The following is a 22,242-nucleotide window of genomic DNA, read 5'->3' as shown; positions in this document are numbered from 1 at the left end:
TGAATGTTACAGAGGTTGAGCCTCTAGGACCTTTGAAAGCTAGAACAAATTTGACTTGGTTTGCATAGGATAGTGATGATAGCGATGAGGAACTGGGGCTTAGGTTGAGGAAAGGGTTTGCAGTGATGATATTTGGGTATTTGTTGGTGAAGACAGGTATACAGGAAATGAATCCTGGAAGCTATTAGCTAAAGCATAAGTGCTAAAGAGATCAGAGATATGTAATTGAGAACATTATTTTTTTACAGTTGTTTACAATATGATATGTGAAATAAACATGTCTTGTGTGTCCTTAAATTACCTTTAAAAACACCTAGAAACTGTTTTCTAAATCTTTATCATGTATATTTATTGTTTTGTAAATGGTTGATTTCTGCTTTAAGGAACAGCATATGGAGAAACCAGAGGCTGTCCATGTGAGCATAGCCATAATGGGTTGGAAGTAACTTTTTTGAAAGTAATTTTTATGTTAATTCCTTAGCCGTGCTTTTTGTCTTTCTTTCTTTTTTTTTTTTAATTATGGTAGTCTACTTATCTTTGAGTTTCTCACTTCTCTCACGAGCATTATCCACTCCTTTATCCACAGTAAATTTAGTTTTTTAAATTTCTGTGCAATGCTTAAGTAGTTAATGAGAAGACTTAATTTTCTCATTGCTCTTAGCAACTTAGTAAAAAGTAAATGAGTGAAAATTTAAAACTTGAAGGGAAGTAGAACTTGAGTATCATTGATGCATAATCTTTTCTTATGTTCCTTTTCCCTTCTAGCTAAAATCAATTGGTATACAGTGTAGGAAATCATATGACGAATGTGATTTCACTGAATATTGCAATGGAGTTTCCCCACACTGTATGCCTGACACTTATGCACGTAATGGACAAAGTTGTGATTCAGGCGATTCCTTCTGTTACAAAGGACGATGTCGCATATTTACCAAACAGTGTAAAGAATTGATTGGAGGAGGTAATGACCATAACTTTCTCCTTATTTCCTAAATTCTGATTATTACAAGCTTTGTTATTCAATTTTATAGAACAAAAGTAAATGTGATTTTTAATGAGTGACATCTTGCCTAGTATGTATTAGTGTTAAAGGAAATAAAATTTTCTTGATTCTGAAAAATGAAAAAAAACCCAGAATTTATATGGAATTCTTGTTTGCAAAGGAAGAAACCTCAAGTGGAAATGCAACTTGTCAGAATATTATATAGAATTTGTGGTGATGGGGTTTAGTTTAGGCTTAAATGAAACAAGGTTTTTTACTAGAAAAAAGCAGAGCTCACCAAAGGCAGTAGGGAGATTCAAGACACCCTCTTGTTAGAGATTCTTACCACAGTGCAGTGCCTTACAAGCAGGGAGAAAACATCTAGCTCTCAGCTTCACCCAGCAGAGAAGGATTTGCTTAGATATCCAACATGCATACATTTTCAAGGGGGATGCCCAAATATCTGGAATCTGTCCTGCCAGTTCTGGGAGCTCTGATGGGTCTGAACTGTCTAGATGTCCAGGGGCAACAGGGGTGGCAGCTTGAGCTATTAGACATCAATGGTACTCCTCCTGCTCACCACCAAGTGAGTAGATAAATAATCCAAGTTCCCAGCTTTCTATTTGGGAGGCAAAGACTTGATCCATTAGTCCAGATCCCCAAGTACCAAACAGAAATCATGATGCTTATAATACACTAACAACTGAAAAATGCGTTAGAGGTATTCAACAGCAGACTAGATCAAGCAAACAAAATGACCAATGAACTCAAGGAGAAGTCACTGGAAACGATTAAGTAAGAACAGCAAATAAGATAAAGGAATGAGAAACAGTGACTTAAAGGACTTATGGAGCACCATTAGTGGGACTATATGCATTATGAGAGTTCCAGAAAAAAGAACAGAGAAGAAAAGGATCAGAAAGCACATTTGGGGCACCTGGGTAGCTCAGTGTGTTGAACATCTGACTCTTGTTTTTGGCTCACATTTGGTTTGTGGGATCAAGCCCCACATTGGATTCTGAACTGACAGTGTGGAGCCTGCTTGGTATTCTCTCTCCCCCACTCATGCTTGCTCTCTCTCTTTCCCTCTCTCTCTCTCTCTCTCACTCTTCCTAAAAATAAATAAATAAACTTTAAAAAAGAAAGAAAGCAAGCATATTCTAAGAAATAATGGTTAAAAACTTCCGAAGCTGGAAGAAGGAAATGGGATATCCAGATTGAGAAAGACCAAATAACCTCGAATAAGATAAACCCAAAGAAATCCATAAAATACATTGTAATAAAATTGCCAAAATTCAAAGACAAAGAGAGAATTTTTTAAGTAGAAAAAAAAGTAAGTTTTTACATCTAAAGGAATCCCCATAGGACTATGAGGAAAATTTTCATTAGAAATCTTACAGTCTAGAAGGTAGTGGGAAGATATATTCAAAGCACTGAAAGAAAAAGCTGCCAACAAAGAATATTATATCAGGCAAAACTGACTTTCAAAAATTAAGGGGATATAAAATCTTTCCAGACAAACAAAAGCCAAATGAATTCATGACCACTAGACCTGCCTTACACAAAATGCTAAAGGTAGTAATGCCAGCATTATGGTGGCATAAGACATCCCTCTTTTTGTGTTTCCCCTTTAACAAAAAATCCACATATATTTATTATATATCAGGTCTATTTTAGGAAGAACAGAAGATGGGAAAATTGTTCCCAAGCTCTAAGAAATTAAATTTTAGATGTAAACACCTAAAAGATGATGTTAAGAGTAAAATACTAATTAGTAATGGGCTTCTGAGTAAGAAAATAATGCAATGAAGCTTTAAAACTGTTTTAGCTGAATTATTTTAAATAATATATAAGACAATGTCTACATATCAAATGAAATGGGTTCTTTTGTCTTTCCACAAATTTTTTATTGTGTTAAAATACACGTAACATAAAGTATACCATATTGAGCCATTCATAACTTTTCATCTTGTAAAACTGATGAAAGTTATTTAACTGATTTAACTGAAACTGATTTAACTGAAAGTTAAATAATAACTTTCCATTCTTTCTCCTTCCTGGCAACCACCATTCTACTTTCTGTATCTTTGATTTTGACTATGCTAGGTACCATATCAGTAGAATCATATAGTATTTGTCTTTTTGTGACTGGCTGATTATTTCACTTAGCGTAATGTCCTCAAGATTCACCCATGTTGTAGAATATTGCAAAATTTCTATCCTTTTTAATGCTGAATAAAATTTCATTGTTTGTGTGTATATAGCACATTTTTATTTTTCCATGCATCCATTGATGAACACTTGGGTTGCTTTCAAATTTTTAGTTAATTTTTATTTTGTTTTTTGAGAGAGAGACAGAGTATGGGGCAGAGAGAGAGAGGGAGAAAGAGAGAATACCAGGTAGGCTCCATGTTGTCAGCACAGAGCCCAATGTGGGGCTTGAACCCACAAACTGCGAGATCATGACCTGAGCCAAAACCAAGAGTAAGACTTTGCCTCAGGTCATGATCTCACAGTTCGTGGGTTTGAGCCCCACGTTGGGCTCTGTGCTGACAGCTCGAAGCCTGGAGCCTGCTTCAGATTCTGTGCCTCCTTCTCTCTCTGTCCCTCCTCTCTCCCCCTCCACCCCCGTCTCTCTCTCAAAAATAAATAATGGGGGAAATAAAGATGTTATTTGAGTATTGAGTTTTTGTTACTCTACCTCCTTAAATTTAAATTTTGCACCATTCTAATCCTGGTCCTTGGGTAGAATTTGGAGGATTTGAGAAGTTTGAACTAGATTTAATCAAACCAAATCAAATCAAATCAGTAATTTGGGACAAAGCAAACAGATGCTAATTACTTATTGGGTGGGTTCAAGAGTAGGCCTTTTCAAAAGAGAATTGTTTATTATGGTAGATTCTGCTCACAAATCTATTTGTAGATTGTGTTTTGTAGCATCCTTTATGCGTATAGGTTGAGTCAGGAGAGAGAATGAAGTTTATTGAGCATGTTCTTCAACTATGAGAACTGTAAAGTTGCTAAGGACAGCTCCTTTGCCAATTAATAGTGGTGACAACAAAAGATCTCAGTTTTTATTACATGTTACTAACATGATCAACACAACACACCTCTAAATAACCAATTCAAAGTGATGGGGCAGCTATTATTACATTTGAATTTTTTGTGATTTAAAAATTAGACATAACTAAACATATGACGGGGTGAAGTAGGTGCACATTGGCGTCCTTCCTGATTTTAAAATTCAGTAATTATTTTTTTTAAGATTTTATTTTTTATTTTGAGAGAGTGTCAGTGGGGGAGAGGGGCAGAAGGAGAGAGAGGATCTTAAGCAGTTTCTGTGCTCAGCATAAAGCCAGACGTGGGGCTCAATCCCATGACCCTGAGATCATGACCTGAACCAAAATTAAGAGTCAGAAACTCAACTGACTGAGCCAAAAAAATAATTCTTTTTTTAATTGAAGTATAGTTGACACAAAATGTTAGTAGTTTCAGGTGTACAATGTAGTGATTCAACAACTCTCTACATTATGCTGTGCTCACCATAAGTGTAGCTACCATCTGTCACCATACAACACTATTACAACACCATTGACTATATTCCCTATGTTTTACTTTTTATCCCCATGATTTATTAATTCCATAACTGGAAGCCTGTATCTCCCATTACCCTTCACCCATTTGCCCATCTCCCATACTCCTTACTGGCAACCATTAATTTATTCTTTGCATTTATGGGTCTGTTTCTGCTTTTTGTTTTTGCTTTTTGTACATGTTTTGTTTCTTAGATTTCACATATAAGTGAAATCATATGGTTTTTGTTTTTCTCTTTCTGACTTATTTTACTTAGCATAATACCGTTTGGTCCATAAATTTTGTCACAGATGTCAGTATCTCATTATTTTTATGGCTGAGTAGTGTTCCATTGTGTGTGTGTGTGTGTATATATATATATATATACACACATATGTATACATATTTATACATATATATATATATATACAGAATATTACATCTTCTTTAACCATTCATCTATTGATGGATGCTTAGGTTGTTCCATATTTTGGCTACTGTAAATAATGTTGTAATAAACATAAGGATGCATGTATCTTTTTGAATTATGGTTTTTTTTGTCTGTTTGTTTTTTTGGGTATATACACAAGAGTGGAATTACTGAATCATATGATATTTCTATTTTTAATTTTTCAAGGCACCTCCATACTATTTTCAATAGTGGACATACCAATTTACATTCCTACCAAAGGCACACAAGGGTTCCTTTTACTTTACATCCTTGTCTTTACTTTTATTTTTTTTACTTTTAAAATTTACATCCAAATTAGTTAGCATATAGTGCAACAATGATTTGAGGAGTAGATTCCTTAGTGCCTCTTACCCATTTAGCCCATCCCCCCTCCCACAACCCCTCCAGCAACCCTGTTTGTTCTCCATATTTATGAGTCTCTTCTGTTTTGCCCCCTCCCTGTTCGTCCTTGTCTTTAATTGTCTTTTTTGATTCTAGTCATTCTGAGAGGTATAAGGTGGTGTCTCATTTTGTTTTTTCTTTGAATTTTTCTGATGATTAGTGATGAGTATCTTTTCAGGTGTCTGTTGGACATCTGCATGTCTTCTTTGGAAAATGTCCATTTAGGTCCTCTGCCCACTTTTTAAATTGGATTGTTTGCTTATTTTTGGTGTTGAGTTGTGTAAGTTCTTTACATAATTTGGATCTTTTTTTTTTTTTTACATAATTTGGATCTTAACCCTTTATTGGGTATATCATTTGCAAATATATTCTCCTATTTAGTAGATTGCCTTTTTTCTTTGTTGATGGTTCTGTTTGATGTGCAAAAGCTTTTTAATTTGATGTAGTCTTAATAGTTTAGTTTTGCTTTTCTTTCCCTTGCCTGAGGAGACATATTTAGAAAAATGCTGCTATGACTGGTGTCAAAGAAATTACTGCCTGTGTTTTCTTCTGGGAGTTTTATGGTTTTGTGCCTTACTTTAGGTCTTTAATCCATTTTGAGTTTATTTTTGTGAATGGTGTGAGAAAGTAGGCCAATTTTTATTCTTTTTCATGTAGCTGTCCAGTTTTCCAGCACTATTTATTGAAGAGTCTGCCTTTTCCCCAGTGTATATTCTTGCCTCCTTTGTCATAGATTAATTGACAATGTATGTATGGGTTTATTTCTGGTCTCTGGATTATGTTCTGTTGATCTATGTGTCTCTTTTTGTTCCAGTACCATACTGTTTTGATTACTACAGCTTTGCACCATATTTTGAAACCTGGGATTGTGATCCTTCCAGTTTTGTTCTTCTTTCTCAACATTGCTTTGGCTGTTTGAGGTCTTTTGTGCTTCCATAAAAATTTTAATATTATTTGTTCTATTTATGTGAAAAATGCTGTTGAATTTTTGACAGGGATTTCATTGAATGTGTATGTTTGGGTAGTATGAAAAATTTAATAATATTGATTCTTCCAATCCATGACCATGGAATCTTGCATTAGTTTGTGTCATCTTCAACTTCTTTTGTCAGTGCTTTAGTTTTCAGAGTACAGGTCTTTCACCTTGGTTAAGTTTATTCCTAGGTATTTTATTTTTTGGTGCAATTGTAAATGGAGTTGTTTTATTAATTTCTCTTTATTCTACTTCATTGTTAGTGTACACAGGCACAAGAAAATTTTGCATATTAATTTTATATCATGCAACTTTACTGAATTCTGCACATTTACTGAATTATTACTTCTAATAGTTTTTTTTGTGGAGTCTTTAGGCTTTTCTATATATAGTATCATGTCCTCTGCAAATAGTAACTGTTTTACTTCTTCCTAACCAATTTGAATTTCTTTTATTACTTTTTCTTGTCTAATCGTTGTGGCTAGAATTTCTAGTACTAAGTTGAATAAAAGTGGTGAGAGTGGACATTCTTGTATTTTTCCTGATCTTAGAGGAAAAGTGCTGTTTTTCACCATTGGGTCTGATGTTAGCTGTGGGTTTTTCATATGTGACCTTTATTATGTTGAGGTATGTTCCCTCTAAACCCACTTTGTTGAGATTTATCATAAAAGGTTATTGAATTTTGTCAAATACTTTTTCTGCATTTGACAAATGATCATATGATTTTATCCCTCATTTTGTTAATGTGGTGTATCCACATTATTGAACCATCACTGCATCCCCAGAATAAATCCCACTTGATTGTGGTGGATGATCCTTTTCATATATTGTTGAATGTGATTTACTGATGTTTATTGAGGATTTTGTATGTATGTTACTCAGAGATATTGACCTGCAGTTTTTGTTTTGTAGTATGTTTATGTGGTTTTGGTCTTAAGGTGATGCTGGCTGCATAGAGTGTATTTGAAACTTTCCTCTTCTTTTATGTTTTGGAAGTTTGAGAAGAATAGGTATTAATTATACTTTAAATGTTTAGTAGAATTCTTGACCTTGACTTTTATTTTTTGGTAGTTTTTTGAGTACTAATTTAATTTCATTACTAGTTATTGGTGTGTTCAGATTTTCTATTTCCTGTTTTGTTAAATTGTTTTTTTAAAGAAAGAGAGAGTTTATATGAGCAGGGGAGAGGGGCAGAGGGAGGGAGGGAGGGAGAGAAAGAGAGAAAGAGAGAGAGAGAGAGAGAGAGAGAGAGAGAGAGAGAATCTCAAGCAGGCTCCATGCTCAGTGCAGAACCCAACATGGGGCTTGATCCCATGACCCTGGAATCACAACCCAAGCCAAAATTAAGAGTTGCTCAACTAACTGAGATGCCCCTAAATTTTCTATTTCTTCTTGGTTCACTTTTGCAAGATTGTATGTTTCTAAGAATTTATCTATTTTTTTCTGGATTATCCAATTTGTTGGCATATAATTTTTCATAGTAGTCTCTTATAATTCTTTGTATTTCTGTGGTGTCAATTGTTATTTATGCTCTTTCATTATGATTTTATTTATTTGAGTCCTCTCTTTTTTTCTTGATGAGTCTGGCTAAAGATTTATCAATTTTGTTTATCTTTTCAAAGAACCAGCAAGCTCTTGATTTCATTGATCTCTTCTGGTTTTTTTTTTTGTTGTTAAATTTTTTATTTATTTCTACTCTGATCTTTATTATTTCTTTCCTTCAACTAACCTTGATCTTTGTTCTTGCAAGCTGAAGTGGGTGCAAACTGGCAGTGGGAAGGAGAGGGGAGAGTCCCAGAGCTCTTTGCACAGAGTGCAGAACTGAAACTGAAGTGGGTGAAGGTCATGTTGTCCCAGGGCACTCCATGCACAAGGTATCTAAAGCAAGGCAGGGCATGGGCTAGAGGTTCCCAGGGCACTTTGTGGGGTGGCTGGAGCTAAAGCAGGTGTGAGCTGGGAGGTCCCAGGGCATTCTGAGCTGGGAGTGCCCCCATAAATCCATCTATAGTCAAGGTGGTATGGGCCTGGTGTGTTCCCCGGATGCTTTGCACCTATGTCACTTGGGCAAGATGGTTGGAACTGTAGTGAGCATGGACCAGGGGTGCCCTGGTGTGGCTTTGGCCACCTTGGTGGGATTACTGGGGATGTCATGGGCTAGGAGCCTGGGACTCACTGAGGTAGTAGACCAGCTAGGGCACCCAGGCCCCTTTTCTGTCCATGCTATCAAGGTAGAAAGAGGATGCAAATCGTGGTGCTTGTCAGCCCCTCCAACCCAAAGGAGTTTTAGTCACTTCCTTGCCATGAGGCAAGATTCTAAGGCTAGTTCTTTTATATTCTAGCTGCTCCTTTAAACCACAGTGTTTTATCTGTGCCAATAGGGTCCAGGGCTGGTATGGGCCAAGGACCCAGATCTCACTGAGAAAACTGTCAGCTGTGGTATCAGGATCCTGCTTTTGCCTATGCTATCAAGGTGGAGGGGATATGTTAACTGTGGTGCTTGCCAGCCCCTCTGACCCATAGAGAGTTCCAGCAGCTCTCCTAGTATTTGGCGGAGTTCTAGAACTGCATCTTTTATATTTTAGTTGCTCTTTTAAATTGCATCTTTTCCCCCTGTGATTTCAGGGCAGATGAATCTGCTCATGGTCCCTCAGTCCTATCCCTCCCTACTGGAGCATTAAGGGTGGAAGTTTCCTCTGCTACCATGTCTCCACCTCTCTTGTGATTCTCTTTATGGTCTTTCTGTCTTTCATTGTGTAGAAGCCATTCACTCAGTACTCAGTTCTTCAGGAGGAATTTCTCTATAAATAGATGTAGATTTGGTGTGTCCATGGAAGGAGGAGAATTCAGGGTCTTTGTAAGTTACCACTTGGGACTGGAGCCCTTCAAAATTCTTTTTTTAGTGATTGTTAGCATACTAGGAAACAGAGATGAGGGCTTAAGTGTGGAAGAAGAAGAGTTAAGCCAAATGCTCTTTGGGTTTCTTATCAGCATTGCATTATAGATACTCTTTCTTTCCTGTTTCATTTGGACTAAGAACAAACTATGTTTTCACACTGGATAGGCAACTAAGACAGAAAGTAAACAATTTAGAGGACAAAGAGAGAGCTATGGCTACTTATATTCCTAATAATGTAACAGCATTCGAATAATTTTGCTGGTTATTTTCTGTTTGGTGCAGAACAAAGTCTATAGATTTAAATGAGAAGCTCTCTTTTTAATCAGATCTACTCCAGCAACTTTTTTTTTTTAATTTTTTTTTCAATGTTTATTTATTTTGGGGACAGAGAGAGACAGAGCATGAACGGGGGAGGGGCAGAGAGAGAGGGAGACACAGAATCGGAAACAGGCTCCAGGCTCTGAGCCATCAGCCCAGAGCCTGACGCCGGGCTCGAACTCACGGACGGCGAGATCGTGACCTGGCTGAAGTCGGACGCTTAACCGACTGCGCCACCCAGGCGCCCCTCCAGCAACTTTTTAATGCTAGGCAATTATAAGCCTCCTTAGGTATCACATTATAATTTCCAAAGTGAGTTTATTATTTATATAATGATTGTTGGAATTATGTTTTGTAATTTACTTAAATTTTTTTTCTTTCAGCTTCTAGAGGTGCTCCATTTGCTTGTTATGATGAAGTAAACTCAAGAGGAGATAGATATGGAAACTGTGGCCGAAACCATTGTAGTTATGCGTATGTATTTAGAAAATTATAATTGTGTTTGGGATGTTGGTTATATATTGCCAAGATCTTAGAATGTATATGATAATATATCTTATATCTTATTATATGGCAGTTTATCACACATTTCTTTGTTTCATGATCTGAGCTGAACAGTATTACCCATTGCCTACAAATAACATGTGTTCAGTGCCTATAATGTTATAACAACGATATTTATAGTGAGAATTATTTATCCTGTTTTACTAATGACAGAATTGAAAAACAGTGATAATTTGCTCAAATTTCATAAGCTAATATCAGACAGATCAGGGCTGTCAGGTTGCAAATATCATTAATTTTTCCCTTGCCACTTCGCCTTACAAAACAAAAAGAGTCACATCATACATAAGTCACTGTGCTCAAAAAATTTGTTGAGAGAAAATTATTGAGACCTGGAGTTAAATTAGTAAGACACTTTTTAAAAAAACTTAGGTATATCAGCAATCTATGTTATTTCAGTAAAAAGAGAATATTTTTTTCTGCCTTATGCTTCTAGTCATCTTCTATGTGGAAAATTAGTTTGTGCTTGGCCACACAAAGAATTAGTGTCACGTGCAAATTTATCTGTGATTTACACACATGTACGGGAAGAAATGTGTGTATCTACATATCGGAACCAAAACAAGGGAAATAAAAATCCATGGACAACAATTGACAGTCCTGAAGAAAGAGATGATACATTTGTAGAAGATGGATCTGTGTGTGGTCCTGATATGGTAATTAGAACAACACTTAAAGTGTTTTAAGAATTTTTTTATGGTTATACTCATTTTGAACATATACCAAACAATTCATTTTTAAACAGACTTATTGAGATATTATTTACCATAAAAGTTACCCATGATATGTACAAATATTTGCTTTTGATTAATGTATGGAATTGTACAACCATCACCACATCGTTTTAGAACATAGCATTACTTCCCCAAATTTCCCTCTTGCCCACCTTTCCCCACAAGCAGCACATCCTATTTTCCCAGATACTAACATCTAACCATAATATGGTACATTTGTTATAATCAGTGAACTAATGTTGGTACATTCTTATTAAATAAATTCCATACTTCATTCAGATTTCTTTTACCTAAAGTCTTCTCCAGGATTCCACTCAGGATACCACATTACAATTATTAGTTATGTATCCTTAGGCTTCTCTTGACAGTTTCTCATAGTTTCTTTGTTTTTGATGACCTTGACAGTTTTGAGGAGAACTGGTCAGATACTCAGTAGAATGTCCCTCAAATTAAGATTTGTCTGATGTTTCTCTTATGATTAGGCTTGGGAGGAAGACCACAGAGGTAAAGTGCCTTTTCACCATATCATTATCAAATGTACATAACTTGTTGTTGATTTTAACCTTGATGGCTTGCCTGATGTAATGTTTGTCAGATTTCTCACTGTAAAATTACTCTTTATTTCCCTTTCCATGTTGTCCTTCCTTGAATGAAGTTACTATGCATAGTCCATATTTCAGGAGTAGGAAGTTATGTTTCACCTTGGGGGCTCAATAGCTCGTCTATTTTTCTCTGTTTATTTATTCAATCATTTATTTGTAAGATTATAGACTCATGGATATTTATGTTATAGTCTGGGTTATAAACCAGTGCTACTGTATTTCTTTCATTGTTCAACTTTTTCTAGCTTTGGCCATTGGGAGTTCTTTTAGTTGACTCATGTGTCTCTTTGACAAACTCCTAACATTTTGAGTTTTTGTTGTTGTTCTTTTTGAATGCTTCCTTACTTTCTGGAATCACAAGATGTTCATTCATATTGTATGTTTCCTACCCCAGTTTCTAAAATCAGCCATTCTCTAAGAAGCCCTGGTTCATCTGAATGGGAAATGGTATTTAGAAAACAAGATCTAGGTATTAATTGTGCTTTTTCTACTGGAATGTCACTGCTTCTGGTCCTATCAACAGACAGAGCTAGGAAATCTGTCTTTATAATATTCATGTCTATGTAAACATATGGATAAATACATATGAATATATGGTGTATGTATACATGTATATATATTCACACTTACACTCATTATATGGGTTTGTGTGTGTGTGTGTGTATATATATATGTATATATATATTCCTATATATACCTACATTAAAAAGAATGAGGTCAAAATTATACTTCCAAATTGAATCCACAATATAAGGTTCATTCTAGCCTCCTACCTTTTCATATTTGTGACTGTTTTCAAAAAACCAAACAAAAGAAATAAAAAATATTTTATTCAAGAATTATTTGGGTTAATTCATTTTTCCTACGTGATGTGGTTAGATTATTTATTTGAAAACAGTACGCTTTGGGATTTTCCCTTGTCCTTGTTCATTTTATTTTATTTTAGTTATTGATATGTGAAATATAAAATAATTTTTAAGATTCAGAATTATATATGATTATACTCAGAGAATTATCATCTTTTTATCCTTCTACTCCATTCCCATTCCTACAAACTTTCTATCCCATTCTCATTACTCTCCCCTACTCCCCATAGAAAAAACAATTAGTTTTTATTATTTTTTTCTATTATCTTAGTTTTTATTTAATTTCTAGTTATCTTACCTTTTAGTTTTTGCACAGTGGAGCTGATATGTGCATTTTTTATATCTCTTTTATTAAACAAAAATTAGTATACTATACATGATTTTGCACTTTTTGCTTAACACGTTTTGTTGGAATTAATCAGCTTTAGAGTGCTTCCTTATTATTTTATATTTTCTGGCTGAATTTTATTTGATTTATTAAAATTAATGCAATTTTTAAATTATAAAAAAATACAAAATGACTTGAAAATAGAGAAGAGGAAAAAGAGGAAAAAAGCATTCATACTATCATCAGGTAGAGATAAATTCTCTTTGTATTTCAGAACACTTATTTCTAGTATTTTTAGTGATTATATGTTTTCACTGTTTTAATAATACAAAATTAATAAAAGTGTAAATTATAAAGGTAATATATCTTTGAATAATTTTTGAAATGGCAAAAAATATGAAGAAGGATAACCATTACACAGAATCCGTTTACTTAGAATTAGCCACAGTTATTGGTGGTCTTTTTTTTCAATTAAACTTTTTATTTTGAAATAATAACACTTTAATGGAAAGTAAAAATAGTTCAGAGAGGCCTTGCCTATCCTTCACCTAGATTGTCTTAATGTCTTTAACCTGTATGGTATAAAAAACAGGAAATTGACTTTGGTATAAACCTTATTTAGATTTCATCTCTTTTTATATGAGTGTGTGTGTGTGTGTGTGTGTGTGTGTGTGTGTGTAGTTCTGTGCCATTCCATAGCATGTGTATATTCATGGAACCACCACTACAATCAAGATACAGAACTCTTCCATCACAAAAATGGAACTGTCCAATGGCTTTACTTTGTATTCATACCTCTCCCCTGTATCCCTAATCCCTCATTCTAATCAATTCTCTATCTCTATAATTCTGTCATTTGGAGAATGTTATAATAATAGAATCATGTAGTAACCTGTAGAGATTAGATTACTCAAAAAGTAAAATCCTTTCACAAAGTACTGAATTTACTGAAAATTTTTCGATAAATGAAAAAGTCACAAAAATTAATGCCATAAATTAGAACCGTGTAAATCCACAAATTAAGCATTCCTTTTATTTGAAGGCTTTTAGCCATCTCATAGTTGGGAGTCTTTCATTGCCCTATTATCTCAAATAATTATCTGTCATCCTTGCTGTTCTCTTTCTCCTCATTTTTTTTTAACATGGAATCATAAGCTGTCTTCCTTTGCTGCTCATACCGTGATATTAAGATCTCAACCTTCCACCTCATAGTTCTCAACCTTAACTGCTTGCAATAATGAGGGGACCCTGCCCCCAGAAATTTCGATATAAATGTCTCAGATGCAGCCCAGGCATGGGTATTTTTTTAAACGCTTTTTAGATAATTCTTGAACTCCAGGAATTAGTCAAATTATTCTTCCAGATAGTTCTCTTTTTAAGAGGGTTTTTAGTGTTAGATGGTAAGAAAATAAAACTTCTAACTTCTCACATGTGGTTACATCTTTATAATCTGAAGGCACATAGCTTATTTCACATTTATTTCAATGTTTCAATTATTACCTTTTTTTGTATTTTTATGCCAATTCTTGAAAGTTTGAATTGTGAAATTTTCTTGTATTTTTCTTCTGTATTATCCAGGCACACAATCTGATTATTATGCCTATTTTCACTTCCTTTTGCTTTCAGTACTGTGTCAACTTTAACTGTGTAGAAATTCAATACCAGGTAAATTATCAGACGTGCAATTCTTCTCATCATTGCAATAGCCATGGAGTAAGTAATTTCAATTTTCATTTTAAGCAACATGTTTTAACATTTCAGTAAACAGTTTTGAGACTTTTTAAAAAATCATTAAAATGACTAAAAATCATTTTCATGCTGCTAGGTGTCATTTAATAGTCTATAATTTATAACTTCAATCTTATTTTCTCAAGAAGTCTTGCCAAACTGTTTATTAGAGAAGATAAAGTAGAAACATTTAAGATGACTCTGGATGTATAAAGTATCTGGTAAATATATGGTGCAAATGTGCTATATGCACCATGAATTATTATACAACCAAAATAATCTTATTTTCACAGAGAGGAAGTAGAAACTAGTAAACAAGGTCATTAGAATTTTCTTACTAGTCTTGCTCGTTAGAATCTGGGCTGTTCTGTGAAACTATCAACTAAATGATAATTAGTGGCATGTTACCGGTAATTACCAATATTTGGGTCTGGTTGTGGAAAGAGATGAAGAATTTTTTAAAAAATGCTTTGGCAGCAGAAGCTAAATATACTTACTAAAGTATGGACAATTTCAAGAGAAAATTTGTGAAAATTTATTGAATTTGTCTATTCAAGTTAAATTCTCTGGAATGGATAAACTCTCTGAAATAAATTCTCTGTTGAATAAGTATAGAATATTCATTGGTCTCTATTGAACCATCTTGGTCCACAAAAAAACGTTCTATTTTCTGATTACTCCAGATTTGCAACAATTTGAATCATTGCCATTGTCAAAATGGGTTTGCTCCTCCTGAATGCCTGGAGAAGAAGGGAGAATTTGGAAGCATAGATGATGGACACATACCTCCATATGGTTAGTGTCTTTCAAATTTCATTATTCAAAGATAATATGTAAGAGAAGAAATTAAAGTATAGATTCCAAGCTAGATTGCAAAACAACTGATACCAACAAGCATGGTTTTGTTTTATTTGTAAGATTTTTAAAAATCTAAGACGGTAGAAGTTTGTTCTGTACTTTTATATTTTTTAATCTTTTTTTTTTAAACATTTATTTATTTTTGAGAGACAGAGAGAGACAGAACGTGAGCAGGGATGGGCAGAGATAGAGGGAAACACAGAATCTGAAGCAGGCTCCAGGCTCTGACCTGTCAGTGCAGGGCCCAATGTGGGACTTGAACTCACGAGCCGTGAGATCATGAGCTGAGCCTAAGTTGGATGCTTAACCGACTGAGCCACCCAGGCTCAGTTTTATACTTTTATATTAAAAGTTTTATACTTTTATATTAATATTGATGTGGTTTACTAACAAAAAGTACACCCAATTAAATGTTAGACAATTTAAAAGTAGAAATTTCAGTGCATAAAATTTGACTAGTTAATTTAGATTGTTCACTTAGGGTTGTCTTATACATTTCTGGTTTAAAATAGTGTTTGTTAGTAGTTGTTGTTATATTAATGCCACCAGAATTTTTCAAGCTATCTTTTATTCCTTTCTGCTGCATTGTAAGGGTTCTCATGTAATCTTTAGAAATACCCTCTCTAGAATCTCTTCCCTGAGTTTTCTGAGTAGTATTTTGAGTTTAAGCAGATCTAGGCAGGCCTGGGTATATCTGGGGGATAGTTCCTGGTTTTAGAAGATATTGGAGCCCACCTAGAATAACCTGGAATCAGAGGCTAGCCGTCCTTACCCCTTTCCTTTTGGGGAAAATAATGAAATTCCTTGGCAGATTTACATGAAGCTTGGATACTAGGGGAAAGGCAAACCTAGGGTGACCAACTTTTTACAGAGTTAACACACAGCCATATTAGACTGTGTTTTAGAACCCCCCCCCCAAAAAAAGGGAATAATAATTTAACATGCAACATATAAGTATATATATATTTATTTTTACATATTTATTTATTTTCACATAAATATGTATAAAATAGATGTTTATTTAAATTTATATTATTCTGTGTTTTGTTTTGTTACATAAATGTTCTTATTTAAGCAAAACACTAATAGAACTCATTACCAGTGTCAATTGATAATAGTTTATAGTACAACAAATTAAGCAAATAATATATGTGAGCAAAAATATAACAATATTTAATAAGGATAATATTTTATAATATATTGTTTAATATAGCAATTGATGTTTACCTCTTTTTAAAAGGTCTTTACTGGATATTTAAATTTTGTAGCTATCCTGTTGTATATTATTAAGATTCATAAATGTAAGACTTTTCAAAAGGACAGTATAAATATAATAGGATTAAATATATGCTCTATATTTAACAAAAAATAACAATGACATGATTCTTTTTGTCCTATGACATGGTCAGGTGTAATTTTGACCCTTTCCATTTAATTGTCCAATTATCCTTCTCTGAATTGCTTGCAGACTTTCAGACATCCTTTCTTTTAAGCAGCAGCAAAATGGAATAGAGCCAAATATATAATTCCTTTTGACTTGAAGTTCTGCTTTATCAAGCCACTTACTAAATTCAGGTGTCTGTCCATTGTGATGGCATCAGCCAAGGATCTTTTCAACAAATGTATTTGAACATGGCATACTTTGGGCTTTATTTACTAGACACAGTAGGTTTTTAGAATTGTAGAAATTAGTTTGCAGGTCTCCAAAAACTTTCATTAGCTTTGTTTCTACAGGTGTCTTCTGGTAGACCAGGTATCTTATCAATCAGTTCCTCTGCATATTTAAATTCATCATACAGGCTACCCGTTTCAAAAATTCTCATCATTTTTAAACAGTGCAAAGCACATTGGATGTCATAAGTAAAATCTTTTTTTCTTAGGGAACATGGTTTAAAGCATAGAAGTAATTTGAGTTTGTGAAATTTAAGTTTAATTACAAATAAATTACAATTTTAATTGGGACCTGAGAAGGTCCTGTTTAACTTCTTGCCTTTTTCTAGTTACATTTTTTGAATTCTTAAACAGCCTTATTTCCATTATTTCATTGTATGAGTTGATGTCACAGCCTATGTGAAATTTTTCCCCCTAGGATTCACATATTATCAAATTGTTTCAGAGAAACAGTTTGTCAATTTCTGTTTTTACTGCAACCTTTCTTTCTATTTGAATCCTCAATGTATTGAAAAATTATAGAAGTACATTCTTCTTGTCCAGCGTTTTAAGAAAAAGGTGTTATGTCAGGCCAGACATAACAAACAAATACAGAAAATGTGTATTTTCAACACACTTTCTATAGCCAGTAACACTAAGAGCAATCTTGTGCGTGTCCACTTCTGAAGAAGCATCACCTTCCATTTCATAAAGTTTAAAAAATCCCATTATGAGCTTCTACACACTTTGAGGAAACAAAAGTGACCAAAAGCTTTCATGATGAAAGACTCTATATTACAGGTAAACATATCTCACTCCATTCAGCATTGTGTCCAAGGTGTATAGGATATTTAGCAGGTAGGATCTTTTCCTTGTCTTTGATAAGAAGTTTATAGACTGGATGGGACTTGCAGAAGTTTACATTTGCACTGCCTGCTAAGTATGCATACAGACGAGCAAAGTCTAGTTTAGATTTGAACAAGATAACAAAATTTTTTCTTTATCTTATCTATAATTTCATTAAAATTTGCATAGAAATTAAGAAACTTTTTTAAACTTCATTTTTGAAATCAAATTATGTCAGAGCTGGAGAAATACTTTCCTGCCATATTCACTTGGTAGGACAGAATCCTTGCTACACTTAAGGGGACAACAGATGTTATGAAAATTTTCACATTTTTCTCCCACCAGAAATTTTAGTGTAATCAGTGAATCAGGAAATGTAACTTCATTTGGTTTGGTAGGGGAATGAGTGATAGGGCAGTGCATGTTTGTTCGTATAGTGTGCTCAAGCTAATTTGCTGGTTATTTTTGTCGGGACTTTGGTGTCTTTTGGGGAGAGAAAAGTTTTTTGTTTGTTTTTATTTGGGAAACAAAAAGTGGAGTTGATTTAAACATACTTGCTTATTTCATCCAAGAAATTTGAGATTCAACCTCCAAATGTGCTTTCACATACCTATTGCATATTCCTTTTTTATTGAGATATAATTGACATATAGCATTATATTAGTTTCAGGTGTACAGTATGGTTCAATATTTGTATACATTGTGAAATGATGGCTGTAAGTCTAGTTAGCATCCATCACATACATAGTTGTAGGGTTTTTTTCTTGTGATGAGAACTTTTAAGGTCTATTCTGTTAGAAACTTTCAAATATGCAATACAGTATGATTTACCATAGTTACAATGCTATACATTACACTCCTAAGATTTATTTATTTTATAACTGGAAGCTTGTACCTTTGACCCTCTTCATACATTTCATTTACTGCCACTCCCACACCTCTGGCAACCATCAATCTGTTCTCTGTATCTATGAGCTTGTATTTTTTTTTACATATAAATGAGATCATACAAATGTACTGTCTTTCTGTCTGACTGATTTCACTTAGCATAATGATCTTGAGGTCTATCCATGTTGTTACACATGGTAAGTCTTCATTCTTTTTATGGCTGAATAATATTCCATTATATATATATAACCCCATTTTTTTATCCATTTATTCATTGATAGACATTTAAGTTGTGTCCATATCTTGGCTATTACAAATAATGCTGCAGTGAACATGGAGGTGCATATATAGTTTTGAGTTAGTGTTTTCATTTTCTTTGCCTATGTACCCAGAAGTGAAATTGCTGGATCATATGGTAATTCTATTTTTAATTTTTAAAAAACATGTGAGGTGATATCTCCTTATGGTTTTCACTTGTATTTCCCTCTTGATAGTGATGTTGAGCATCTTTTCATGTATGTTAGCCCTTTGAATGTTTTCTTTGGAAAAATTTCTATTCATGTCTTGTGCCCATTTAAAAATCAGATTATTTGTTTGTTTTTTTTTTGCTGGTGAGTTGGATGAATTCTTAATATATTTTGGATATTAACCCCTTATTAGATATATTATTGGCAAATATTTTTTCTCATTCAATGGGTTGCCTTTTAATTTTGTTGATGGTTTCCATTGCTGTGCAGCTTTTTAGTTTGATGTAGTCCCACTTGTTTATTTTTGCTTTTGATGTCAGATTTCAAAAAAATTATCACCAAATCAATATCAAGGAGCTTACTACCTATTTTATTCTAGGAGTTTTATGGTTCCAAGTACATTCAAGTCTTTAAAACATTTTGAGTTAATATTTGTATATTATGTAGAATAGTCCAATTTCATTCTTTAGCATGTGGATAACCAGTTTTCCCAATACCATTAATTTAAGAGACTGTCCTTTCCCCATTTTATATTTTTGGCTCCTTTGTCATAAACTAATTGACCATATATGTGTGGGTTTATTTCTGCATCCAAATTATTTTTGTCATATTGTGTAATATGCTCTGTTTGGTTATTTATATTTTCAATCCAGTGGTATTAAAAATAGTCATGTAGGGTCACCTCAGTGGCCCAGTTGGTTAAGCATCTGGCTCTTGACTTGGGCTCAGGTCATGATCTCACAGTTCATGGGTTTGAGCCCCATGTCAGGCTTTGTGCTGACAGTGTAGAGCCTACTTGGGATTCTCTCTCTCTCTCTCTCTCTCTCTCTGCCCCTGTCTCTCTGCCCCCCCTCCACTCGTGTGCTATCTCTCTCAAAATAAACAAACTTAACAAAAATAGTCACTTAGTTTTCATGTTCAGTGATGTCCGGGTCATGCTGGTGTTAGTATTGTAATGATTCTGATTACCATCATCTGAGCTCTTAGAAAATATGATTATAATATTGACAATAAGAAAAATTATATTAGCACTCTCTTGACACAAAGCACAACAGTTAATCCAAAGACTAAGTCAAAGATGGACTGTTAATGATTTCAATACCCTTAGGCTGCACACTTAAGTGGCATCACTCAAAATGAACCACAAATTAGGGGTGCCTAGGCGGCTCAGTCACTTAAGTGTCCGACTTCGGCCTAGGTCATGATTTCACAGTCTGTGAGTTCCAGCCCTGTGTCAGGCTCTGTGCTGACAGCTTAGAGCCTGGAACCTGCTTCGGATTCTGTGTCTCCCTCTCTCTCTGCCCCTCCACCACTCATGCTCTGTCTCTTTCTCTCAAAAAATGAATAAACGTTAAAAAAAATGAACCACAAATTACAATTGTCAACATCTGCAGTCAGAGTTAAAAACAGCAACCATAGAAGACAGATAATTTATGCTTACTCATTTGACCCCCAAACAACGTTGCTTTTAGTTCCTGTTTTTTTTTAACTTCCAAATGGATTTTGTTCTTTAACTTCAACCTTCCAAACCAGTTTTCATAACTCAGAAAATTTCGCATCTCAGTATTGGATTATTTGGTATTTGAGACTTCCCATATGACAACTTTGATGGTCGCAGGCAAATGTTCATGGTTGCTTTCCCTATATCACTCTGGGTCCAAATGGCAGTAGAATGGTGGCACTTGAACCTGGGATCAGAGGAAACCTTTTAATCCAACTAGTTTCCTTTGGTCAGCTGCCATAGGGCCTGTCTTAATCCCTTATACTCTGGGGCCTGTAGGTCTACTATGAAAGCTCCTCAAGCAGGAAGAATCCTCTCTTATTCATGGATGAGTCAGTGCTTTTTTTTTTTTTTATTAAGGCCTCCAGCTGATTGGATGAGGCCTGCTCACATTAAAGAAAGCTATCAGCTTTACTTAGTCTACTGGTTTAAATGTTAATCTTATTCCAATTCACACTCACAGAAACACCCAGAATAATATTTGACCAAATATCTGAGCATGTTGTGGCCTAGTCAAGTTGGACACATAAAATTAACCAGCACACACACTAATAATAGTATTTGCTAATAGGAAGATACTAGGAGCCCCTCGCTATAAAATTTTTTTGGTAGGGTATACTTACCTGTATACATAGATTCTTCTTTTTTTTTAATTAATTAATTTTTGAGAGAAACAGAGTGAGTGGGGGAGGGGCGGGGGGGGGTACAGAGGATCTGAAGTGGGCTCCGTACTGATAGCAGAGTGCCTGATGTGGGACTTAAACTCTCAAAGCATGAGATCATGACCTGAGCTGAAGTCGGACACTCAATTTACTGAGCCACCCAGGCATCCCTGATTATTCTAAATAAACCTAGAATCTATTTATGGCAGAATAGCCAGTTGGAGAAACTGGGTAATCATGTAAGCTGCATAATTAACAGTGCCATTCATGACTAGTTTACTCAAAACTCTCATCTGTTTTTTTCTGAAATCATTCTGAATGTAGGGGAAAAAGGAAAAGAAGGGAAACTTTTAGGAGTTGCAGCTGATGGATTCAAGCTCTTTCATGAAAAACAAAACAAAACAAAACAAAAAAACAAAAAAAACCCCACCTTTTTTCTGTACCTGATGTTTGCCTATAAAGTTTGGCAAGGGTAAGACCTCTGTTTTAGGGAGTCTGATTTAACAAACTCTTGAGCCTAAGGCTCAAGACATTTGGGGTAATAAAAGGGAGGAGGTAAAACACCATTAATAGTTAAATGCCTGAAAAATTCACTACATCTTTGGAATTAAGTAAAAGAAGCTTGAGGGAAGATTACTGAAGACTAATCTTAACCAATGTAAAATGGAGACCCAGAGTAAATAAGTGAATAAATATTCTTTCATGGTGGTTACTAGTAGTGCCTGTTAAAACTAGACAATAGAAGGTAAAGATGTAAGACCAGTTTTTTTGGGGGTTTCTAGAAATCCTACTCATGTTCTGAGGCTTCCTGGGCATATATTATATTCCTTTTCAAATAACCCATGTGGCATCATTGATTATCCAAAAGACTATAAAAGTAGCTGAGAATAAATCTGCAGTATTTGGCCAGAGAGGATGCCCTCTTCATCTGATTCACTGGCTTTCTGATTACA

The 22,242-nt window shown here is 34.5% G+C and overlaps 1 protein-coding gene across 1 annotated transcript in view; it reads left to right on the top strand.

Annotated features, from left to right (window-relative positions):
- The window catches only part of LOC122473300 (disintegrin and metalloproteinase domain-containing protein 5-like), a 124,202-nt gene that overhangs the window by 88,352 nt on the left and 13,608 nt on the right, over window positions 1-22,242 (top strand). Inside the window, exons 14-18 of the mRNA XM_043563664.1 lie at window positions 766-961; window positions 9,979-10,069; window positions 10,596-10,815; window positions 14,316-14,402; window positions 15,101-15,212. Coding sequence (XP_043419599.1) covers window positions 766-961; window positions 9,979-10,069; window positions 10,596-10,815; window positions 14,316-14,402; window positions 15,101-15,212 — 706 coding nt within the window. The remainder of the gene's footprint in view (window positions 1-765; window positions 962-9,978; window positions 10,070-10,595; window positions 10,816-14,315; window positions 14,403-15,100; window positions 15,213-22,242) is intronic.

Source organism: Prionailurus bengalensis, chromosome B1, assembly GCF_016509475.1.
Source record: "Prionailurus bengalensis isolate Pbe53 chromosome B1, Fcat_Pben_1.1_paternal_pri, whole genome shotgun sequence".
NCBI lineage: Eukaryota > Metazoa > Chordata > Mammalia > Carnivora > Felidae > Prionailurus > Prionailurus bengalensis.
This window is presented reverse-complemented; position numbering and strand designations above follow the sequence as displayed.